At 40.1% G+C, this 20,124-nt stretch overlaps 5 protein-coding genes across 8 annotated transcripts; 1 reads left to right on the forward strand and 4 right to left on the reverse strand.

Annotated features, from left to right (window-relative positions):
* Positions 1 to 19: 19 nt before the first annotated feature.
* Positions 20 to 5,529, reverse strand: LOC128254223 (E3 ubiquitin-protein ligase RBBP6). The gene is given in 10 exon segments (XM_052983118.1): positions 20 to 795; positions 798 to 1,945; positions 2,009 to 2,302; positions 2,363 to 2,512; positions 2,795 to 3,123; positions 3,183 to 3,460; positions 3,519 to 3,997; positions 4,053 to 4,287; positions 4,346 to 4,530; positions 5,408 to 5,529. Coding segments are annotated over 9 exon segments (3,732 nt in total). The 5' UTR covers positions 4,512 to 4,530; positions 5,408 to 5,529; the 3' UTR covers positions 20 to 142.
* Positions 5,530 to 5,830: 301 nt separating this feature from the next.
* LOC128253743 (uncharacterized) lies at positions 5,831 to 10,766 on the reverse strand. Of its 4 annotated transcripts, none has more exons than XM_052982392.1 (6): positions 10,628 to 10,766; positions 9,554 to 9,647; positions 8,607 to 8,720; positions 7,891 to 8,524; positions 7,308 to 7,788; positions 5,831 to 7,195 (listed from the first exon to the last, which is right to left on the reverse strand). In XM_052982392.1, exons 2-6 carry the CDS (start codon positions 9,591 to 9,593, stop codon positions 6,125 to 6,127), a joined length of 2,340 nt encoding a protein of 779 aa, XP_052838352.1. In that variant the 5' UTR covers positions 9,594 to 9,647; positions 10,628 to 10,766; the 3' UTR covers positions 5,831 to 6,124. The 4 variants fall into 4 exon arrangements, with proteins under 4 accessions (XP_052838352.1, XP_052838354.1, XP_052838351.1 ...); XM_052982394.1 differs by having other exon boundaries at positions 9,554 to 9,639; positions 10,628 to 10,749; XM_052982391.1 differs by having other exon boundaries at positions 10,553 to 10,694.
* A 779-nt stretch (positions 10,767 to 11,545) lies between these two features.
* Positions 11,546 to 12,269, reverse strand: LOC128253746 (uncharacterized). The gene has a single exon (XM_052982398.1). It carries the CDS (start codon positions 12,030 to 12,032, stop codon positions 11,733 to 11,735), a length of 300 nt encoding a protein of 99 aa, XP_052838358.1. The 5' UTR covers positions 12,033 to 12,269; the 3' UTR covers positions 11,546 to 11,732.
* Positions 12,270 to 12,642: 373 nt separating this feature from the next.
* On the forward strand, positions 12,643 to 15,173 carry LOC128253744 (carboxylesterase 5A). Its single transcript, XM_052982396.1, has 2 exons — positions 12,643 to 13,221; positions 13,657 to 15,173. Exons 1-2 carry the CDS (start codon positions 12,810 to 12,812, stop codon positions 15,060 to 15,062), a joined length of 1,818 nt encoding a protein of 605 aa, XP_052838356.1. The 5' UTR covers positions 12,643 to 12,809; the 3' UTR covers positions 15,063 to 15,173.
* LOC128253745 (muscle LIM protein Mlp84B) lies at positions 15,170 to 19,318 on the reverse strand. The gene is made up of 9 exons (XM_052982397.1): positions 19,160 to 19,318; positions 18,876 to 19,012; positions 18,636 to 18,795; positions 17,944 to 18,046; positions 17,782 to 17,878; positions 17,626 to 17,722; positions 17,268 to 17,564; positions 16,446 to 16,766; positions 15,170 to 15,891 (listed from the first exon to the last, which is right to left on the reverse strand). Exons 2-9 carry the CDS (start codon positions 18,988 to 18,990, stop codon positions 15,621 to 15,623), a joined length of 1,461 nt encoding a protein of 486 aa, XP_052838357.1. The 5' UTR covers positions 18,991 to 19,012; positions 19,160 to 19,318; the 3' UTR covers positions 15,170 to 15,620.
* Positions 19,319 to 20,124: the final 806 nt, after the last annotated feature.

Consider the following 20,124-nt stretch of genomic DNA (forward strand, 5'->3'; position numbering starts at 1 on the left):
AGTAGTAAGCAAATTTCCTTGAGTAGTTCTGTTTTATTTGTATACTTAGTTGCATGTTAAATACATACATTAAAAATCTTTGATTTGTACACAGAAATCTTCAATAATAATATATATTTCTTATTCCGTAGCCTATCGTTATCTATTTCTTTGATTTTTTCTTCTTTTTCAAAATCTTGCTCTTCTTTTTGCTCTTCAGATCCTTGCGTTTCTCGCTTCTCAACGATTCGGTTGACGAATATTTAGCATGTTTCTTTAGTTTCTTATCCTTTTGCTTTCTGTGCTCCATGCTGTTGTCCGATGAGGCCGCTCCCTCGTTTTGTATCGTATTATCATATTTTACAACTAAACTGCTGCTCGACGAGCTGTTGTCGACGATCTTCCTGAACGGATTGTCTGGACGACAGGGCTTGAGGGCAGCTGCCACCGCTGTTACAGAGGACACCACTCGGCCGTCGCCGGACTTGGCGTTTCTGGCCCCCCTTCGATCCGAGTCGTCGCTATTGATTTGATCATATTTTGCGAGCTTGGGGTCGGAACGCTCCTTGTACGGCCGCCTCTGCTTGTCGTCCTCGGGCGTACTCCGCTTATACGAACGCTCCTGCCTTTTTTCGGACGGCGCCGTCCGGTCGCGTGAGGATCTGCTCTCCCTTTTCCTGCTGCCATGACGATCCGATCGGCCACGGTTCGCATCGTCGTCGGAGCTCTTGCCGGCCGCCTCCCTTCGTCTGGATCGCGACTTGTCCGGCGAACGGCTGCGCTCGCTCGGAATCTTGTTGCCCAGCCTCTCCTTACCGACCTGCTGCTGGTACGCTTGGGCGTGGGCGAACGCTCCTTGTCGTTCCTAATTACAGAACGGTCCTTGCTGTTGCCCTTGGAATTGATGATGACTTGAAATTCAACCGGCCTAATGGCGTTTATAGCCTTGGCAAATATTGCGTTCTCAGCCTTGCGCAGGACATCCGAAGTGATCTCGGACTGGTCGTCCAACAGACCGCCAGACTTTTTGGAAGAGTCCTCCAAACTTATGCTATTCTCCTCCAATTCCCATTTGGATAGATTGACAGAATTAGCCTCGCTGCGCTTGCTTCTTGACCCGAGATTATCGTCAGTGGCCATATCGGAATTCAGGGAGGCATCCCTCTTTTTAGCATTAAGGTTTTCAGTAGCGTTGCGAGGGGGAGAAATAGCAGTTGATTCGATATCGAAGTTGGGACTGACCCTGGGGGATAATAGGATTTTATAGGTTGTCTCATTTACCAATGAGGTGTTGTTAATATCCGAATCAGATCGGTTTATCGAAGAGCTCTTCTTCTGGCGCTCGCCCTTCTCCTTTTTAGCCCGCTTGTCCTTCTTGCTCTTCTTGCGTTCAGCCTTGTCCTTCTTTTTCTTCTTGCGCTCCTTCGACGACGGACTCTTCACCTTGTTCTCCTTGCCCACATTGGGTCCCAGTTGCGAGTCGTCCATGTCGGGCTGGGCGGCATTTACTCTGGCCTTCGCTGGCAAATACTCATCGTGGGCCCTTTCCGGCGTTTTCGGTGAGCACTCGCGTTCACGCATCTGGGCAGAAGTCATTTTCGGAGTGGTGATCTTCGCTGGCGGCGTTAGGCTCCTATAGCTACTGTCCACTGTCTTGGATTCCTTGCTCTTGCTGCGCGACCTGTGCCTTTTGCGCGGCATCTCTTCGTGCCGGCGTTCCTCCTCGTTCTTCTTGCTGCTTCCGCCCTTGCTGCTGCTGCCGCTGCCGCTGCCATGTGATGCTTCTAGGCTAGCCAGGTGCTTGTTCTTGTAGCCATCGTCATCTATCGCCAGCTGCAATGGCTCAAATCCGGGTGGCGGAGGCTCAACTGGCTCTAATTTTGGTGCAAACGGTTTGCTATACGGCTTGTCCCTGTAATCACTCTTATACGCTGGCTTTGGTGACGCAGAGCGACGATGTCCAGATCTGCAAAAAACAGCAATTCATTTAAAAAATAATTATTTTTAAAATTAAATAAAGAGAAAGTACCTTTTGATCCTGCCACCAGGTGACTTGGAGCCATCGTTGGCCTGGCGACTAGAACGAGGATGACGCATATGACGTTCATAGCTATATTCTCGTTTTCTTTCCCGTGATCGCGGCCTCTTGTCCTTCAGATTATCCCGGGGCCCATCCTTCTCGTACATGGGAGATTTGAAGCGGTGCCTCTGTCTGTCCGGCGATCTGGACCTGTGATGATCGCCACCGCGAAATCGGTCCACCTTCTTGCGTTCCTTCTCCTTCATGATGCGATTGAAGGCCTCCAGTGGATCGTCAATTAAACTGCAACATTTATATGCGTTATTTAGCCTATTGTTAGGCAATGGCCAATGCCACACTCACCCGGAGCCGACCTTGGCTGCTACCCCTTGATAGATCGAGGCTAAATTTGGGGACTGAAATGGTTGTGACATATTCATATTCATACTTCCGCCTGCAGATCCGTAAGGCGTACGCATGGGATGTACGGATTGGTTTTGATACGGCACATAGCTGCAAGTTCAGAAGTTAATTACAATTCAAAAAGCTTAACGTTGATTGTAAGCAATACTGTTTTAATGACAAGTACTAAAATTAACCAACATTCAACAAAGCATAAAGGCTGGCGAGCCCAAAGCTTAAAATACTCTTAACTAGGTGTTTTGTGGCCTCAGTTGGAACTTAAATATGTTGAGATCAGGCAGGATTCGTTTAGAGCCTCGGAACTCCAGCGGCTTGTCGATACTCGATCCACTTGGTGGCGGGATCCGGAGGGTTGGAAAGGGAGAAACCTACCTTAGGGGCGGCCTCTGTCCCATGTTGTTATACCCGTTGTTGTAGGCCGGCATATGGTGGCTCATCATGTGCATCGGGGGTGGACCCCGTTGCATTTGCATGTACTGCGGCTTATAAGCACTCGAGCGGCGAGCGTCCTCCGATTCGCTCATCATGTGCCCTTGGTAGCTGGGCACAGTGCCAATGGGCGTGGGCAGCAGACTGCGTTCTTTGTGGCCAGACTCGGATTTCGATGGACGGTGGTGCTTGTGATCGTGATCCGAAGCGTAATCCGACCTCTCTCGTCGGTGCGAGGATTCACTCGACTTGTGGGAATAAGTGGGAGATCTCTGAAACCATAAAATAAACACATTAATAAATCGAATAAAGGCTGATAGTGACTTCTCACCTTGCTAGGCACTGATGTTGAATCAGCAGTAGGTTGGGGCATTTTGATGGTTATATTATCCTCATAGTCTGAATCGTATTTATCTTTCTCCTTTTGTGACGGTTCCACCGTCGGAGGAGGTTCCGGCGACTCCGATTTCGGCGCCTTGTTCCCATTAGTTTCTGTTTCTTCTTGCTTTTCAGTTTTCAACTCTGCTGTCTCTTCGGTTTCCTCCTCCTCAGCCGGCTTTTCCTCAACTTCCTTCTCAACCAGTGGTTTATCCTCATTTTTTACTGCGGCTAGCAAAAGACGGATTATTATTTTCCTTTCGTGATGCCTAATTTTGGGTTATCTTACCTGATTTAACTGCACTAATTTTGTAACCAGTCTCGTTTTTAAAGGCGTTAACAGAGTTCCTTAAAAACCGATTAGGAATTAAAGAGCCAGGTGAGCAGTTTTTCTCCTTGCAATCAGGACACTCGCTGTCCTCGGACTCCAATAGCGAAGTGCGCACACAGTCGTCGCAAAAGGAACTTCCGCAGCAGGGTATCATGACGGCATCGACGAATATGTCACGGCATATGCCGCATATTAAATCCTCCGGAATCTCCTGGCTTTGCACTGCAGGCAGCACGAAATCGGCGGACTCATTCTCTGCCGCATCTGGTTTGTCCCTAAAAGAGCGCGGAATCCCCGTGTTTCTTTTGACCTCTTGCTGGTCCTTTCCCAAAATAAAGGGGCAGTTCTTGATCCAGTGACCGCTCTTCTTGCATTTGTTGCATCGATAAGATGCCGGAACTTCGCCCACTTGAGATTGCCCCTTTATCCGATGGTACCTGCACAGATTAAGCATTAGAAATGGAAGATTCTTGAGAATGTGGAAACACTTACGTCTTGGGATCATAGTCAACAGTGCTTTGCATCATCATGGCTTGGATTTTGTCCTCCTCGCTGCCTTGCATTTTGGACAGGTCCATGTTGAAGTTGTCCTGTTTGGCTGGCGCCGCTGAAAAGGCATTTTCCGATGCCGGTGGCTCCCAGCCCTTCTTCGTGGGATGGGCAATGGGTATGCGCGATATGATCAGCGTGGTGTTTTTGGGGATAAGCACTCCATCGTCCTTGTACTCTGCGGGGCAAGGGCTTTATGTTAGAGGGAAATAATTGTAGATTTATGGTATACAAACCTTCTTTACTCTGCGCATTTGTGATTTGAAGATCAAAGTCGATTATTTTTCCCAATCGCTTCTGCTGCACAATCTCTCTTTTCAAGTCCCCAACGGAAATGTGAAGTCCATCAAATGTTATTGTATCAAAATTGAGGGTACTCTTGAATTTATAGTGTACCGACATAGTTAGTTACAGTAGAAACCTGCGGGGATGAGATTAATGCTTGATTATCTTAAAGCGTTCAAGGCAATTCGGTTATCAGAGTCAACACATGTGGGGAAGAGAATATATTTCATAAATATCTTAATAATCAAACAGATAAAGTTGTTTACATAACGGAGGGCTTAAACAAACAGCTGAAAACGTGTGACGGCGTTGCTGCAATCTCTAAAAACCTGCTTGACACGGTTTCGTGCCCCGACCCCGACTAAAATTAAAGCCATGAAATATCCTAAAGCATGCACTTGATTTTTACAAAATTAAGATCAAATTGTATCGTTAAAAACCAGTAAAAAAAGGTTTTAGAAGATGTAAATCCAAAAGCTTTGGACCACCTATATAAATCGGTCTTAAATAAGATGAGCTACACGTGAAAGTGCGTATGCAAATCTTTTCTATATGCATTTTAGCCAACTTGGGGTATAAATAGAAACTGATTGGCCCTTTACTAATATAGCCAAAACAAATAGATCACCAAAATTACATTCACTTTATTTTGATCCACGCACAATTATGCCAACATAAGAATATACATATGTACGTATGTGAAATCGTACAATTGCAGGTTTGAGCCGCAGATATGTTTATCATATGTTTATACAATTGTTTAAGATAATGCACTTTTTGCCAGCAGCGTGACGCGTTGCATTTATTTGGTAATTATGTTACCAGCATAAAACTGCATGTGCACAAAACACACACGCGTAAACATACATATGTACACATAGATTTTCACCAAAAATCAAGGCTAGTTCGTTTTTAAACTAGCTTTAAACCATGTTTATGAGGGTTAGGCCACACACATCACATGTAATGCTTACTACCGGCAAGCAATAAGCCCAATAATAGCAATTACTTACACTTCTTCGCAAGCACATAAAAACTCCTACGATTTTATTTTTTCCAATGTCTAGAGATGTGTAAATGCCGCAAAAGCCCTAGTGATGTGTAAAGCGGCGTGCGCCAGGGCAATCGATAGTGGTAAGAATTATCGGCGTTAAGGCTGATTTCTCATTGTTATAAAGGTAATATGCAGCAAAATGTAGTTAATTTTAATTGCTTAATGGCAGTAAAAAAATTGTTTTTAAATAGTTAGTTAATTTTCAACTGACTCCTGACTTGTGGCCACGCATTTCAACATTTCGATTGAAACTATGGAATGGAATCCAAACAAATATATCATTCTCAATCGTTCCTCTGCTAGATCTCAAAACAGATGTGAATTGCTTGAATTTATCGAAGCGATAACCAAATAAAAGGATAGAGATAGAAATCAATTCCAGGAATAAAAGGGTAAAAAATTTATTAACAGCAGTTAAACGCAACTACAACCATGTTTTGCTTATCTGATAATAATCCAAAAAATTCGTAGAAATCTTAATTTAGACTTAATTTTATTATTTACATTAACAACTTTTGCGACAAAGTGCATATACAATCTAATAAAATCTATTGTTTTTGTATCACCGCCTTTCGATATTTGCACATGAACTTAATTATAATACAGGACTCCTAATTAGAGCAGATGAAGTAATAGGTTTGGGTGCTCGCACTTAGTACATCGATGAATTTAATAATTAGCCAACATAGGCAAAGGGATTGTATGGTGGCGGATAGTAGTTGGGGAAAGATTGGCCGGGCTGGCCTGGTATGGTGGCGGTTATTAATCGAGTGACAGCTGTTGGGACGACGGAAGTGGAAAATATTGTGGTATAAGCGGTTCGCGCGCCAAAAGTCAGTTTCAAAACTTTCGAACTTGTTTCCGTTACCATGGACTGCTGAATTTCAGTGGATGTAATAAGCTGCTGCGGGGGAATTGGCAGTAATGGGTTAAACGGATTGAATGGGTTAATTGAGAACGGATATTGTGATGATGGAATTGATGGAAGCGGCATGGGAATTGTAGCAACTTCCGTTACGTATTCTGTTTTTTCAACAACGCCAACAGACTTTGAAAGCGTTCTCATGATGGTTTCGGTCCCTCTAACAAGGGGAACCACATGGGACTCCCATATTGTTTCCAGTTTTATGACAGGACGCGTTGAAGTTATCAAGTTGTTTTGCAGGCTGTCTGGGAAGCTAACAGTTTCCGGGATTAATGGGTTGCTTATGTTATTCTTGACGTCCGGCTTTATCTTCGGCTTTATTTTGGCGTCAAATTTGCCTGTATTGTCTTCATCGCCGAACTCAAGGTCCAAGTTTATTTCCGATCCAGCCTCGTCCAAACTTCCCTCAAAGTCCTTAAAGTTCTTCGATGGAGAAAAGTCTTCGCTCAATGGCGATATTGTCTGCGTGACGGTGATTAGGCTGGTGTAGTCATATGTCTGCACCAGCGTTACTTGGATCGTTTCATTTCTCTTCTCAAATATTATAGGCAGGATCTGAGTTTTCAGCTTAGTTTGAGTTATGGAAAAGGATTCTGTTATTGTCTCCAAGCTGGGAGTTTCCGTTTCCTCCCCCAGATAAATGGGTTTCAATGTCGTAACACTACCCGCCAAAGTTTTATCCTCTGTGCTGGCTGTGGCCTCTAAAATATTCTCTGTCAAAGGACCATCATCTTCAGAGTATTCTTTAGTGTGCTCCTCTACAATCACTTTCTCTATTGTTGATGTAACGGTCAAAAAACGCGTTTTCTTAACCACTCCGGCCTGCAAAATAAAATTGCAAATTAGTACTGGGGATCATGGGATTTATTAGGGATTGACTTCCAAGAAATAAAAGTCTTATCTTAAGTATTATAAACTGAAACAAAATATTTACCTGGAATATAAAAGGCGTTTTAATAGTTGCAATTTCATAATAGGTATCAATGAATGGTTGCGGTGTCGATATTTCAACATTCAATGTTTGTATAAAGTATTTAGAGTTGGGATCATCATTGTTGTTATTCGCCACAGGACCATTTTGGGAACCAGAAGCCTCCAGATCTCTTCCATTGTTAAGAGCCTGATTAGTAATGACTTCCACAGGAGTCTCGTCATTTGGAGCCGTTTCGTTTTGAATGGGGCTGGGTACATTGGGGCTAGCGTTCTTCCTAATGTTAACTTTGGGCTTTGGCGAGGACTTGTACTGCCATCTTCCAGGACGTCTATTCAGCTTAAATGAATTAGGGCTAACAACCGATACTGGCTCTTCCTGTACAGCATTTGCATTGGCTTTCGTCCGATAAGAGTGACGAGAGGTAGTTTCTGTTACCGACGGAGTTATTGCCAGTTTGGAACTTTGGGTGTGCTTATTCCTCCTGAAATTAATGGTGGCGTGAAGGACCATATTTAAATATTAAATGGGAAAAGTATTGTTGATAATCACTAGTTAGTATCTCTGAAGTACACAATGCATTTACCTTTTTCCCTTGGGCCGAGAAGACTTTCTGGTACTTGATGATCCCCTGTTGTCGCGACTACTTTGCTGGCTTTTGCGTGGCGGTTTGCTGGATAACTGAGTCTGAAAACTCGACTCCTTTAGAGTTCTACTCGGTTGAATCGAGGCCGTAACTGGCTTGTTTATACGCGTCTGTCGGGGCTTACTCTTTTTCTCAACACTCGACACAGGATGAACCTGCGAGACCTTAGAGAATTTACCCGATTCCTTAGTGGCCGTTACAATGCTCTTAAATTCTTGACTTGATCTCGTTTGATACCCATGAATGGGTTCTTTCTTGGATTGATAGATCCTTTGCCGGTCGGCTTCGTTCTTGGATTTAAAATTAACCACACGATAGGTTTCTTCGGCAAACTGTTCGGGTTGACGAGAGAGTAAATCGTATTCGGGGGTATTCAAAAGAGTTTGGATGGGCGAGTTCGAGAGACTTATATTGTAAGATTCTATCTGGGATGTTTCAGTTTCGACGTTAACAATCGAATGAGTCACAATTAGGGGCGTTGGCTTAATTCCGACCTTTTCTTTTTCTTTTTTAGTTACTTTCGGTTTAGTTTCTATTATATTTATTATCTCATGAGTATTGTTGGATTTTAGTTCTAAAAAAAACAAACACATATAACCAAATTATTTACGTATATTTAATGTAACACTTAGGTTGATTTTTAAAAATAAACTTACCGAAAGCTGGTGAGCTTTGGGGCGAGAAGACCATAACAGTATTCCCAATGGTAGTTGTAAAATCCAAAAATCCATAAACAGTTTGAGTTAGTAACTCAGTATCACCGCAAGTAGCTAGATAAAATTTGTATTATTTTTATTATTTACTTTGATTTTATTTTGGGATAAGTAAATCAATACATTAAACATTTAAGTGACAACATTATTTTGTTTAATTTACTTGGTTATCTTACTTTAAAGTGCTCACTTACATATATATAAAAAATGCTTGTGCAATTTTAAAAGTAAACTTAAATGTTATTTAAGTTTTCGAAAAAAGAGAAGCATAAGAAAATATTTGACTCAAGAAAAAGACAACTAAGTATTTTTTTTTAAATTGGTAGACACAATAACGCCAATAATATTGCATTAGGGCCATAAAAGCCTTGAAAATTTAAAATCATAATCAAATTTGGTTTAACCTATTTTACTATTTTGTTTTGATTGAATATATTAATCAATGCATTAAATATTTGAATGACAAAAATCCTATTTAAATAGACAACAATATTTTGATTAATTTATTTTGCATGCCAACTTTAAAATCAACACATATATAAAACATTCAATTTCAAAAGTAAACTAAAAATTATTTTAAGTTTAGAAAAAAGGATAAGTTATAAAAAATATAAGCCTCAATATAAAGACAAAAACAAAGTTTTTTATTTCAAAAACCGGTTTTTTAAGAAACCGTTTTGATTGGTAAGAGTAATTACTCAAAAAATATTGTACCAGGGCCACAAAAGCCTTGAAGATTTCAAATTATAAACAAATTTTGTTTTACCTATTTTAATAATCTGTTTTGTTATTGTTTATCGTAAGCTATTTTGTATACGAACCAAATGAAACATGCTTATAACGGTATTGCTATAAATTATATTTGGAAAACTATAGGTCAATAAACTTACCGCTTTTTAAGGCGCACAGAATGAGCAGATAGCGCAACATATTTGTAAAATAGTACAGGTCAAAGCTTAGGAAAATTTAATAATACCTGTAAAGCTAAGAAAGTAAATTATTATCACCAAATTATGAACGGTTAAAAGGTAGTTAAAAGCTTTCACCCGAAACGGTTTAAAAATTTCGAATAAATAAACGTAGCTACTTATTAACAGTTTATCAATAAAATGTATTAAGTGGATGACCAAAAACGTAAACTGGACAGACCCTAACTGATTATTATGATTATTTTTTATTACACTTCATTGCGTAGGGTCTAATTAAAGTGTCATAAACTTTTTAATTGGCCACTGTGACTCTGGTTGCTAAGCATGATTTTCTGCCAGCATTTGGGAATTAAAAGTGAGTGTTGTCCATTGAGTGAATTATCTATGCATGTAGGTCTGTTATGTAAAGTTTTATGTACTCATGCAATACGGTTAACTTTGTTTAGGTTTCATATGGCCCGAATTGTGATTGATCATTAGTTACTCAATTTCTTAGGTTTGAGCCAATTTGCTGACAACCGGACTCGTGTATCGTTAAGTTTATTCATCGACCGCTATATTTTGGCATTGAATGGGTTAAAACTGGGTAGGGTGACCCATAATCACAAAACGCATACATCTATGTAATCTTTCGATCTTTCCAAGCGGTAGATCACTTTGGTATTTCAAAGGCACTGTGCAAAATGCTTTGGCTCCCAGAACTGGTCGGATCACTTTTGGAAAACATTGAAACTAGCAACAGAGTAATAGAGTGCGAGTAATTTTCGCACCCACTGTATGTAACCACCATTCAACTAATGCACAACACGCACACTTTTAAGCACAAAGACAATGAAACATTAGGTCATTGAGAAACACATTCAATAGAGAAAGGCTTCCAGTTTTTCAGACTCAAAGTCCCCACACAAAAGATAATATTATACATTCAGTTTCTTTTCTGCGACGGGATAAATCACTTACACTTCGTTTTGGGGTGTGGGTTTTCAATGGTAACTCATATTTTTTATGTTCGCCACTAACATGCCACATACATACACTTAAAAATGCATTTCTTTCCTCAACACAATTTCAGGTGGTAATGCGAAGCGACAATGCACTGATCTGATTAAAACATATTCCGAGCGAAATCATTAAAACACTCTGCTGGCCAAGACAACAATTATGAAACTGTAACAAAAAGATATCCGTGGGTCCGATGCGAAGCATAGAGCTGAAGTGACTCCGAATCCAAATCCGAATCCGAATCCGAATCCAAAGTTACCATGGCCTGCACACATGCGCACAAGCGCCTCGAAGAGAACGTCAACATTGTTAATTGTAGTTGGCCGAAGCAGTAGGGTGGCTCGATCCCAGCCAAAAACCAGTTTGCCACTCTTGCTTTTCCGTTCCGATACGCCGTGGGAATATGTAAACTTTCAATGGCCAAAGAGCGATTTCTCGCTCATTCCGGCAAATCTGAAAATGTTTCTTTCGCCAACCGATCGAGGGAACGCCTTTCAAAAAATCCCATTTTTGGAAAGACGTATGTAAAATGTGTAATTTAGTACCTATATATGATTCAAACACTATTGTTTTTATAATTTTTTTAAATATTTCTTGAAAAAAACTTTAAGCTCAATTTGTAATCAACTTTTGTATTTATTTATTGCTTGAAATATTTAAAGTATATAATTTTCCCGTCCCAAATTTAATTTTTAAAGATAAGACTTAAAATTAAAGCAAACAAAACTTAAAACTATCATTGTCACTTTTGAAAAATTTCTTTAAAAATATTAAAAAATATCAATTTATTTAAAATCAAGTCATATCAGATTTCTTTAACTATATTTTAAAATATAAACAAATAAAATTATTCTGTTTATTAAAACCGTTTTCAATTTTATAAAACCAATTATATCATTCAGCGCTTTAGAAAATATTTATTTATTCAATTTATTCGAGATATTTAGTCGTTTTAGTTGGCAGGGTATCCAAACTTTGGCTTGGGTATGTAAGCTTCCTTTCTCATATATATATTTTTTAGCTTTGTATATTGTTATGCTCTTAAATTGTAATATTTTTTATTTGGTTTATGAATTAAATTTTTTTATTTATCATAAGTAAAATCAATTTTGTTTAGTCTCAAGTAGAATCAGTTTTATTAAAACCTATTTCCAGAGGGGCTACGTTTATGGAAGCTTAGTTCATTTGAATATTGTTGTTCACTCCAACGGGCCTGGCAACAGTCGTAGGCCATGCCCATTCCAAATCCGAGCCCCAGCCAAATCGGATAGGTTTGTGGACGCGTGAAGAACAAGGTGAAAACGCTGCCAATAATCAAACCACTTCCGCCCTTCATGCAAAAGTCCGCCAGGCATTTGTCCGTGGTGATAGTGTCTTCACTCAAAACTGCAGGCTCCTTTTTTGTCTGATTGTCTGGCTTATTTGGTTCAAGAGACATTTTCGATCTTAAAAGGAATTTTAAAAAATTTCGAGAAGTACTATTGTTTATAAGGAGTTTGTCAGTTATACCAAATAAATGACAGTTGAGCTACAGAGTACAATTTTACATGATTTGATAAAGTTGCCAATTAAATTTTAAATTTAAACAACCAAACAATCCATAAATAAAGTTTTACAAGGCATACAGTACATCAATATATGCTTGGCCGCATTGGCTGAAGAATTCGCGTCTTATAATTTTGAAGCTGAATTATTTAATAATGGAGACCCTAAAAATAATAATTTTATGTGTTTATTAAGCAAAAAATTAAAAAGGAGACCCTAATAATAGTATTGAACACAAAAAAATATTAAAAATAAAAATTGAAAAAGAGAGTCTTTCAAACTTGTTATATTACCGAACTCTATATTTTGATTTAATCCCAATATAAAATTAAAGTAAGGACTTATTTTATGTATTTCTTAAAAAAAATTTTAATAAAGGAAAATCAGTCTTGCAAACTTGTTACATTAAAGAGTCTAAAATATAGGTTATTCTTTTCTTTCGAAAATGGTGCCATAGGGGGTTAACAGCATTCCGATGGTGACGTAGGCTAAATAAATAAAAACAACCTCAAGTAAAGGAGATGGATGACTGCCATAGTTACAAAATCCAAGGCAACAATATTTTTGTGTATTTTCGCCATGGCAACCGGAAGCTCGCGTGCCTCGAAAGATTGCGAACAGTGTCGCCTAAGTTCAAAACACAGAAAGATGTGAACGAAACGGACGAATTATGGATTGCAAAAGGAACTTCCTGGCTTATTTGGCATTGTTCTTTCACCTAGTCAGTAATTATTGTTTAATACGTGTGCAATGTGTGGACGCGCCCTTTATACACATTCCGGGCAACGGAGTTATATCCGGAACGTATTTGAAAATGTTCCGAACGCAGAATATTAAAGCATACCTTGGCATTCGGTACGCACATGCCAGGAGATTTCAACCTCCGGATATCGAACTAACACCGTGGAAGGGGATTTTCAACGCGACCGTTTTTCAACCGGACTGTTGGCAGAACCCCATGCCTTCTGTGGGCAAAGAAACCGAACAAATCCTAAAAATCATATCTTCCGATTCGAATCCCGAGGATGGTGGCAGAAAATACGAGGAGAACTGCTTGTATCTGAACGTTTTTGTACCTGATGGTAGGTGTTTAAAGATATCGAAATAAGTGGTATAGATTTTTGGAAAATAGAAAAAAATGTAAAAGGATTTTTTTTTGATACAAACTTTTTTTTATCAAGAAAATTAAGTGTGCTTTAAAAGAAATTTTTTTATATATCTAATAGTTATAGAAACTCCTGCGAAATTAACTCTTAATACTGGGTATAACTTCATGATTTTTAAGAAACCAGTTAAAAATTCGACCTAGTTTTATTGATAGTAAAATCTTTGTGTTGAGGTATATTAAAAATGTTTTGGTTGCAAATATAATTTAGATTTTTAGAAGCTTGACTGTATTTATATAAATTATAATTTGTAAGCAAAACATTACATAATTTTAAAGTTTCAAAATAGTTTAAAACTGGTGTTGCATTTATTAAACATTAATGTTAAATCAATTAATTTGTAATACCCAGGATTGCCTGAGATCAATGGATATGCCGTCGTTGTGTGGATCCACTCTGGTGATTTCTCCACTGGCAGCCCGGCGGATGTGGAACCCTTTCAGTTGGTGTTCAAGCAGAAGGTGATTGTGGTGACCTTTTCGTATCGGCTGAATATCTTTGGATTTTTCACCACCGACGACGGCGAGGCCCAGGGAAACTATGGCCTGATGGACCAGTCGGCGGCACTTTATTGGGTCAAGAAGAATATCAACTTTTTCGGAGGCGACTCCAATCGGATCACCCTGATGGGACACGATGCGGGGGCTGTGAGTGTGGCCCTGCACATGACGTCGGGTGAGTGGTCGAAGGGGGGCTTCCACAAGGCCATCATAATGTCGGGGAATCCCCTGAGTCCCGTCAAAATGCCCTACGAGTATGAGGGATCGCTGGACCAGGTCTCCAGCACTTTTGGCTGTCCGCGAAAACCAACTTCGGTGTTTATTCAGTGCCTCAAGAGACTCGATGCCAAGAGGCTTTCGGAAAACCTGCCCTCGGTGAGTTGGGGTCCTGTTGTGGACTTCGGCTTGAGCAACACCTCGTATCCCTTCATCGAGAATCAGCCGGAGATCCTGTTCAGGAAGGGAAGCTATCACAGAGTGCCCGTCATTATAGGCGTAACCGACATGGAGGAGGTGCTCACTTTGTTCAAGGACAACCTCGATACGGATATAAGTGCTTCGGATCTGGAGGGTTTCTACAACGACATTGCCGTCAACGACATGCACAAACTTGTCCGAAACTATGAGTGGTGCTCGAACTACGAGTTGATATCGGACGCTATCAACTTTATGTACGCCAATGACTCGGACACGGATGTGAAAAAGGCCAATAAACACATTATAAGTGCCCACACCGAAAAGTTCTACATCACGCCGATGCAAACGTTCGCCGATTTGCTGAGCAACGACAGTCAAGTCTACAGCTACCTGTTCAGGATGCGACCGCGATCGGTGCTCCAGGATCTTCCCAGTTGGATAAGTGTGCCCAAGTACTTTGACCAGGTGTTCGTCTGGGGCAATCCCTATATGACCAACGCCGTGGATTGGCAGTCGACCGATAAGAAAATCGCCGATATTATCATGACCTTGTGGGCGAACTTCGCCAAGACCTCGAATCCCACGAAATCGAATGTGTACGTCAAGTGGAACGCCATGACCCCCAACAATGACTCAGTGCTTCTCATCGACCAGAGCTTCAACACGGACAACTTGCTCAACAATCAGCGGATTAACTTTTGGAAATCACTGTACCCCAAAATCCTCGTCTTCTCCGCCGAATGTTGCAACTCCACATTCTCGGGCAGCGCCTTAGTGATCGCTTCCACTTCCTTCCCAATACTATTGTGTACCCTTAGCATTATCGTTAATATGTTTTGAATAAAGAACTCCTGCAAATAGATACCGCTTGGACCCTCTGTCAGTAATCTGTCCTACCGTTACATATATTAATAAATACTTGAAAAAAAAAACAGAAGCAATCCATACAGAGTTTACCATTTGATCGTTTATTGGTCGTTCGAAACATGTATTTACATAGGATATATCGGTTTGTTGTTACGACTGCCATACATAGAAACAAAGTTGGGAGATGATTTCGTTTTCGCTAGTTACAACACCATGAAGTTTCACTCGAAGCTCAGAATGCCTTTTTTCGATACTTATTTTCGAGACCTATACAACTCTTAAACTAATCCACTAATCCACTAACCACTAACTCATTCGCCTTTTATACTTTCTCAATTAAATGTCGTTGTGTTTGGAGCTAAATACAATTTTTGTTCTTTTGTTCTTTTGTGGAATTACAATACTACAATACATACTCGTTTCAGCCTCAAAAATATGGGCGTTCAAGCACTAGTAACCCCCCATATATGAATTTTGGAGCTCATTGCATATTGAGGTGAGTGCTTGAAGGCGCTTTTTTGGTCGAAATTTTTAAGCCATTGTCAATGTGCCAGCTCCGATGCCATAGCCAACACCCTTTGGTCCGTAGAACTTGCCGTAGCACGATCGGCAGTATATATTGCCATCGGGTCCGTCGTTCAAGTTGGTCGAGTCCAGATACTTCCGGCACTCCGAGCAGTAGAAGCACAGCTTGTGCCACACGTTGTTCTTGCTCTTCATTTGCTCCGCCGCAAAGACCATGAATCCGCACCGCGGACATCCGTTCTCCGACTTTTGTCCGTTGCGATCAATAGTTCCCCAACTGAAAAAAAATTCCTTAATTATTTAGTTTATTTAAAAGATTGAGTTTTAGAAAATAAGTTGAAAAGTATAACTTTATAATAAAAAAAAAATTATAATTATAATTATACTATAGCCATCGCATCTTAAAATCTTAGTTATTAAATTAAACAAACGGATTCTTTCAATCAGTTAAATCTTTCTTTCAGTTAAATCTATTTTAAAATATAATTTATTTAGAACACTTTATTCTTTTGTCCGTTAACTTAAACTAATTATCGGGAAGAGTAATACAAATGGTTTTTCTTTTTTAAATTTGCTTAAGAACAAAACCATATTCATCATAAAAGTCTGTATCGTTATATATTATATATAATAACTGGATACTTTGGTTAAGTAAATTCTTATATATTATAAAAGTATAAAAAAACCTATAGGTAGATAACCAAATTAGGGAATTGGTAAATCATTTAAGTACACATGGAATGAAATTATTATAAATATTAAGAAAATTCGTTGGCTATCGACATCTAAACTTAATCTACCCAACTTTAACCAGAACACATAATAACTTACCAACTGGGCGTGTATTCGTAGTTGGTGGACACCAGAGTGGGAGTGTGTCCGTATCCGAATCCTTTGGGACCGTACATCTTGGCGTAGCAGAGTTTGCAGTAGATGTTGTCATCCGGACCATCGCAGGCCAGCACGGAGTCCAGTGGGCGATGGCACCTGGCGCAGTTGAAGCACTTCCGATGCCACATTTTCCCCTTGGACAACTGCAGTTCGGCGGCAAAAACTGCACCGCCACAACGCGGACATCCCTCTCCGTCCGGAGCCATGATCGAAGTTGTATCCGGGGCCACAAATGGTCGCATGGATTCTAAGTTCTCCTCACTGCAATTAAAAAAATTATCCAAACAAATAAAAAATTAAATCCTATCCAACCAGGAACGAAGGTTATAAAAACTCTGAATCACTCCGGATAATGGTAATATACTACAGGGTCCCCTAGAAATATTCTGAATCAAATGCCAACAAAACAGAACATTTTCAGGAAAAAAATGAAAAAATCTATCTAAAAGCAGTTAAAACTATACAAATTTTGGGATTCCGGTTTTCAAAACATACCATTGTCACAGATTTCTGGGACTGAACTGATTAAAACACCCCTGTTATTTAAATGATGCTTTAAGAAATTTTAAATTTATAGATAATTTGAAAAATTAGGATTAATTTATCGTTCATATTGTTTATGATTTCTGATTTTAGAAGTATATCATTTAAAATCTGTTCATATCTCTTAAAATGTCTTTGTCACTAATGATCATATTGTCAATGAAAATTAGTCCACATTTCCAATATTCTAAAACTAAGATATAGTAGATAACTACTCACGTAATGCCATCGGTTTGCAGGAAGCTGGATCCACAGGCGAATCCGTAACCATGGGGTCCCCACTTTTTGCCGTAGCAAGTTTTGCAGTACACCTCGTTGTCCGGGCCATCGCACGCGATGATGGAGTCCAGTGTTTTGGTGCAGTCGCGACACTTATAGCACTTCCTGTGCCAGGGTCTTCCCTTCGAAAGGACCTGTTCGGCGGCAAAAACAACGCCACCACATCGCGGACATCCTTCACCGATGGGCGCCTGAATTTGCTCCACATTTATGGCCGAGGCTTTGGGTGCCATATCGCTGAAAGCATCAATATCGGGCATACAATTTGTCTAGCTATTTGATTCTACTTTAACCTTACCTTTGCCACTCGCAATCTCTGATATCGGACATCAGACCCAAGGACGAAATGCCAATGTGCCCATAACCCCTGGCACCAAACTTCTGAGCATAGCATCCTATAATAATATGATTTCACTAGACTGATCGACATTCGCTGGGACTATACGAACTATACCTCTACAGTAAATGTCCTTGTCTGGACCATCACAGTGAAGAGTCGAGTCTAGAGTCTTGTTGCACTGAACGCACTTGAAGCACCTTCGATGGTAGCCCTATTATTATAATAAAATATTATCCAAAACAAACAAAACCGAAGAGCCTAGACATGATAATTAACCTTTCCTCTTGCCAGCATTTGTTCGGCAGCATAGACATATATGCCGCACCTTGGACAGCCCAACCCGTCGGGTGCTTTTGGGGGAATCTTCGGCGCAACAAATCTAAAAAGATTCAGATGCTTCCCTCAATTATAGTGCTTGAAATGGACATTCATTAGGGGCCCATCTTAGTCACACGAAACATAGAACACAGAACACAAAAGACAGAAGACGGAAAGGTCGGTCGTTGTGCCTCAACAAAAAACGAAATGGGGGAATACAACGGATCCACATAGACAGCGACAGCGACGAGAGAGGAATACGAATACAACCTATAAATAACACATGAATAAGCTTACAAATACTTTGTTTTATTGCACATTTTATTTTATCAATTTACAGTCTGTGGGCGTTGTAAACAAAGATACAAAACTTATTTTTACCAAAGACCACAATGTGTTCGTATAACATTAAACAATCGTATATGTTAGTGGAATATTTCCAGAGAATTGGGAAACTGGATATCCCTGGCGATTTTTCTGCCCAGAAAAATACAGGGGGCGGGGGAGGTTTTTTCAATTTTTTTTTTGGGGGGGGGAGAGATGGAAAACATTGAAAACATACAGGTTCTAATAGAAAGCAAAACTACACATTTAATTCAAGGAATTTTACACAATTTTCATACAAAACATATTTTTAATTTAGTCCTTACTCTCTGTTTAAGTGGGCGCCAGTGTCCGTGGACAGGCAACCGGCACCACCACCGAAACCGTATCCCTTGGGACCGTATTTGCGACCATGGCAGTTTTTGCAGAAAAGCTCCTTCTCGTGCTCCGTGCAGTTGGTCGAGTCCAGGGCCTTGTTGCACATGCCTAGAAGGGAGATGTTTAGATGGCTATCCGGTTCGAAGGACCAAATGTGTGTGTGTGGCTCGAAGGACCAAGCTACTTACTGCACTTGAAGCAGGTCTTGTGGAATTTATAGCCTCCGGCAACGCGCTCCTCGGCGGCATAGACCGACTTTCCGCACGCGGGGCACTTGGGGGTTTCCACGGGAACAAAAGGCATTGTGATCTGAGTGCGTGTGTGTCTGAATGGGGGGCAAAAAACTCTGGTTATAGAAAACTAGCAAACTGCAGTGGTTGTAAATCGCCCAATCGCCCAATCGGCAAATCGGCTAATCGGCTAATCGGCGCGATATATAAATATGTATATATTTAATCCTTAGGATATATACCTCGGAGGTACTCTGTGAAGTAGTTCCTATTCGTCGGAAATGCCGCGGACTAGACTGGAAAGATTCTGTACACAGGTAGTCTATATTTGTGGATGCACACGGCACAACTAAGAAAATACAGTTTGCGTAATAAAAACAGCACTTTCTGAATATATCATTATTTATCATGCAATGCCCACGGCTGTGTGTGTGTTCGTACTCTCGGCTATATCCACGCCGATGTCTCATTTCTGAGATGGTAACAGCCTGGTTATAGTAACTTGGATTCTTGTATACCCCTCTATTGTTCTTAGTTCTTTGTTTTGAAGTACTTCATTTTATTGCACTCTCAAGTACTTAAGCATGCAAGTTTTGGGAAAAATCGAAACATATGAGTGGCTGTTTCTCACGTAGGTTCTAGGGGTTACGTTTACTTACATTCTCGCCCCCCCTATATGTAATCCGATTTTACGCAACAATTAATTTATTAGCTTTCGGCACGCACACCAAAGTCCCCGCAGATGTAAATATGTATGTTTGTAGTCTAAAAATATATGCACACCCATGCGATATGTATCAAAGTACATTCATGGCCTTATTTTAGTCTTAGAAATACGAAAATAACTCATAACTGGTCAACCCAGTTCCATAAATAAATATGTTACGCATACATAGATTGGTGGATCTGTGTAAAAATATCGCTGTTCGATCTCGATCGGAATCAGATTTACACACATTTGCATGTTCGAAAATATGTTCCAGTTTTGTTTTGTTTTTTCGAAAATCAGTATTCAGTATTGAGTGTTCAGTATTTGTGTGTGGATCGAATAGCCACAAGTGTTTCATTAGAAGCAAAATGAATATGCATATGGAAGTGAAGCATCAGCATCGGCATCAGCATCTTTTCATCATCAGATTCAGATTCAGATTCAGATGCGATGCCCATGTATAAACATATCTATTAATAAACGGGTCTCTGGGTATTT

Source organism: Drosophila gunungcola (genome assembly GCF_025200985.1).
Source record: "Drosophila gunungcola strain Sukarami chromosome 2R unlocalized genomic scaffold, Dgunungcola_SK_2 000004F, whole genome shotgun sequence".
Taxonomy (NCBI): domain Eukaryota; kingdom Metazoa; phylum Arthropoda; class Insecta; order Diptera; family Drosophilidae; genus Drosophila; species Drosophila gunungcola.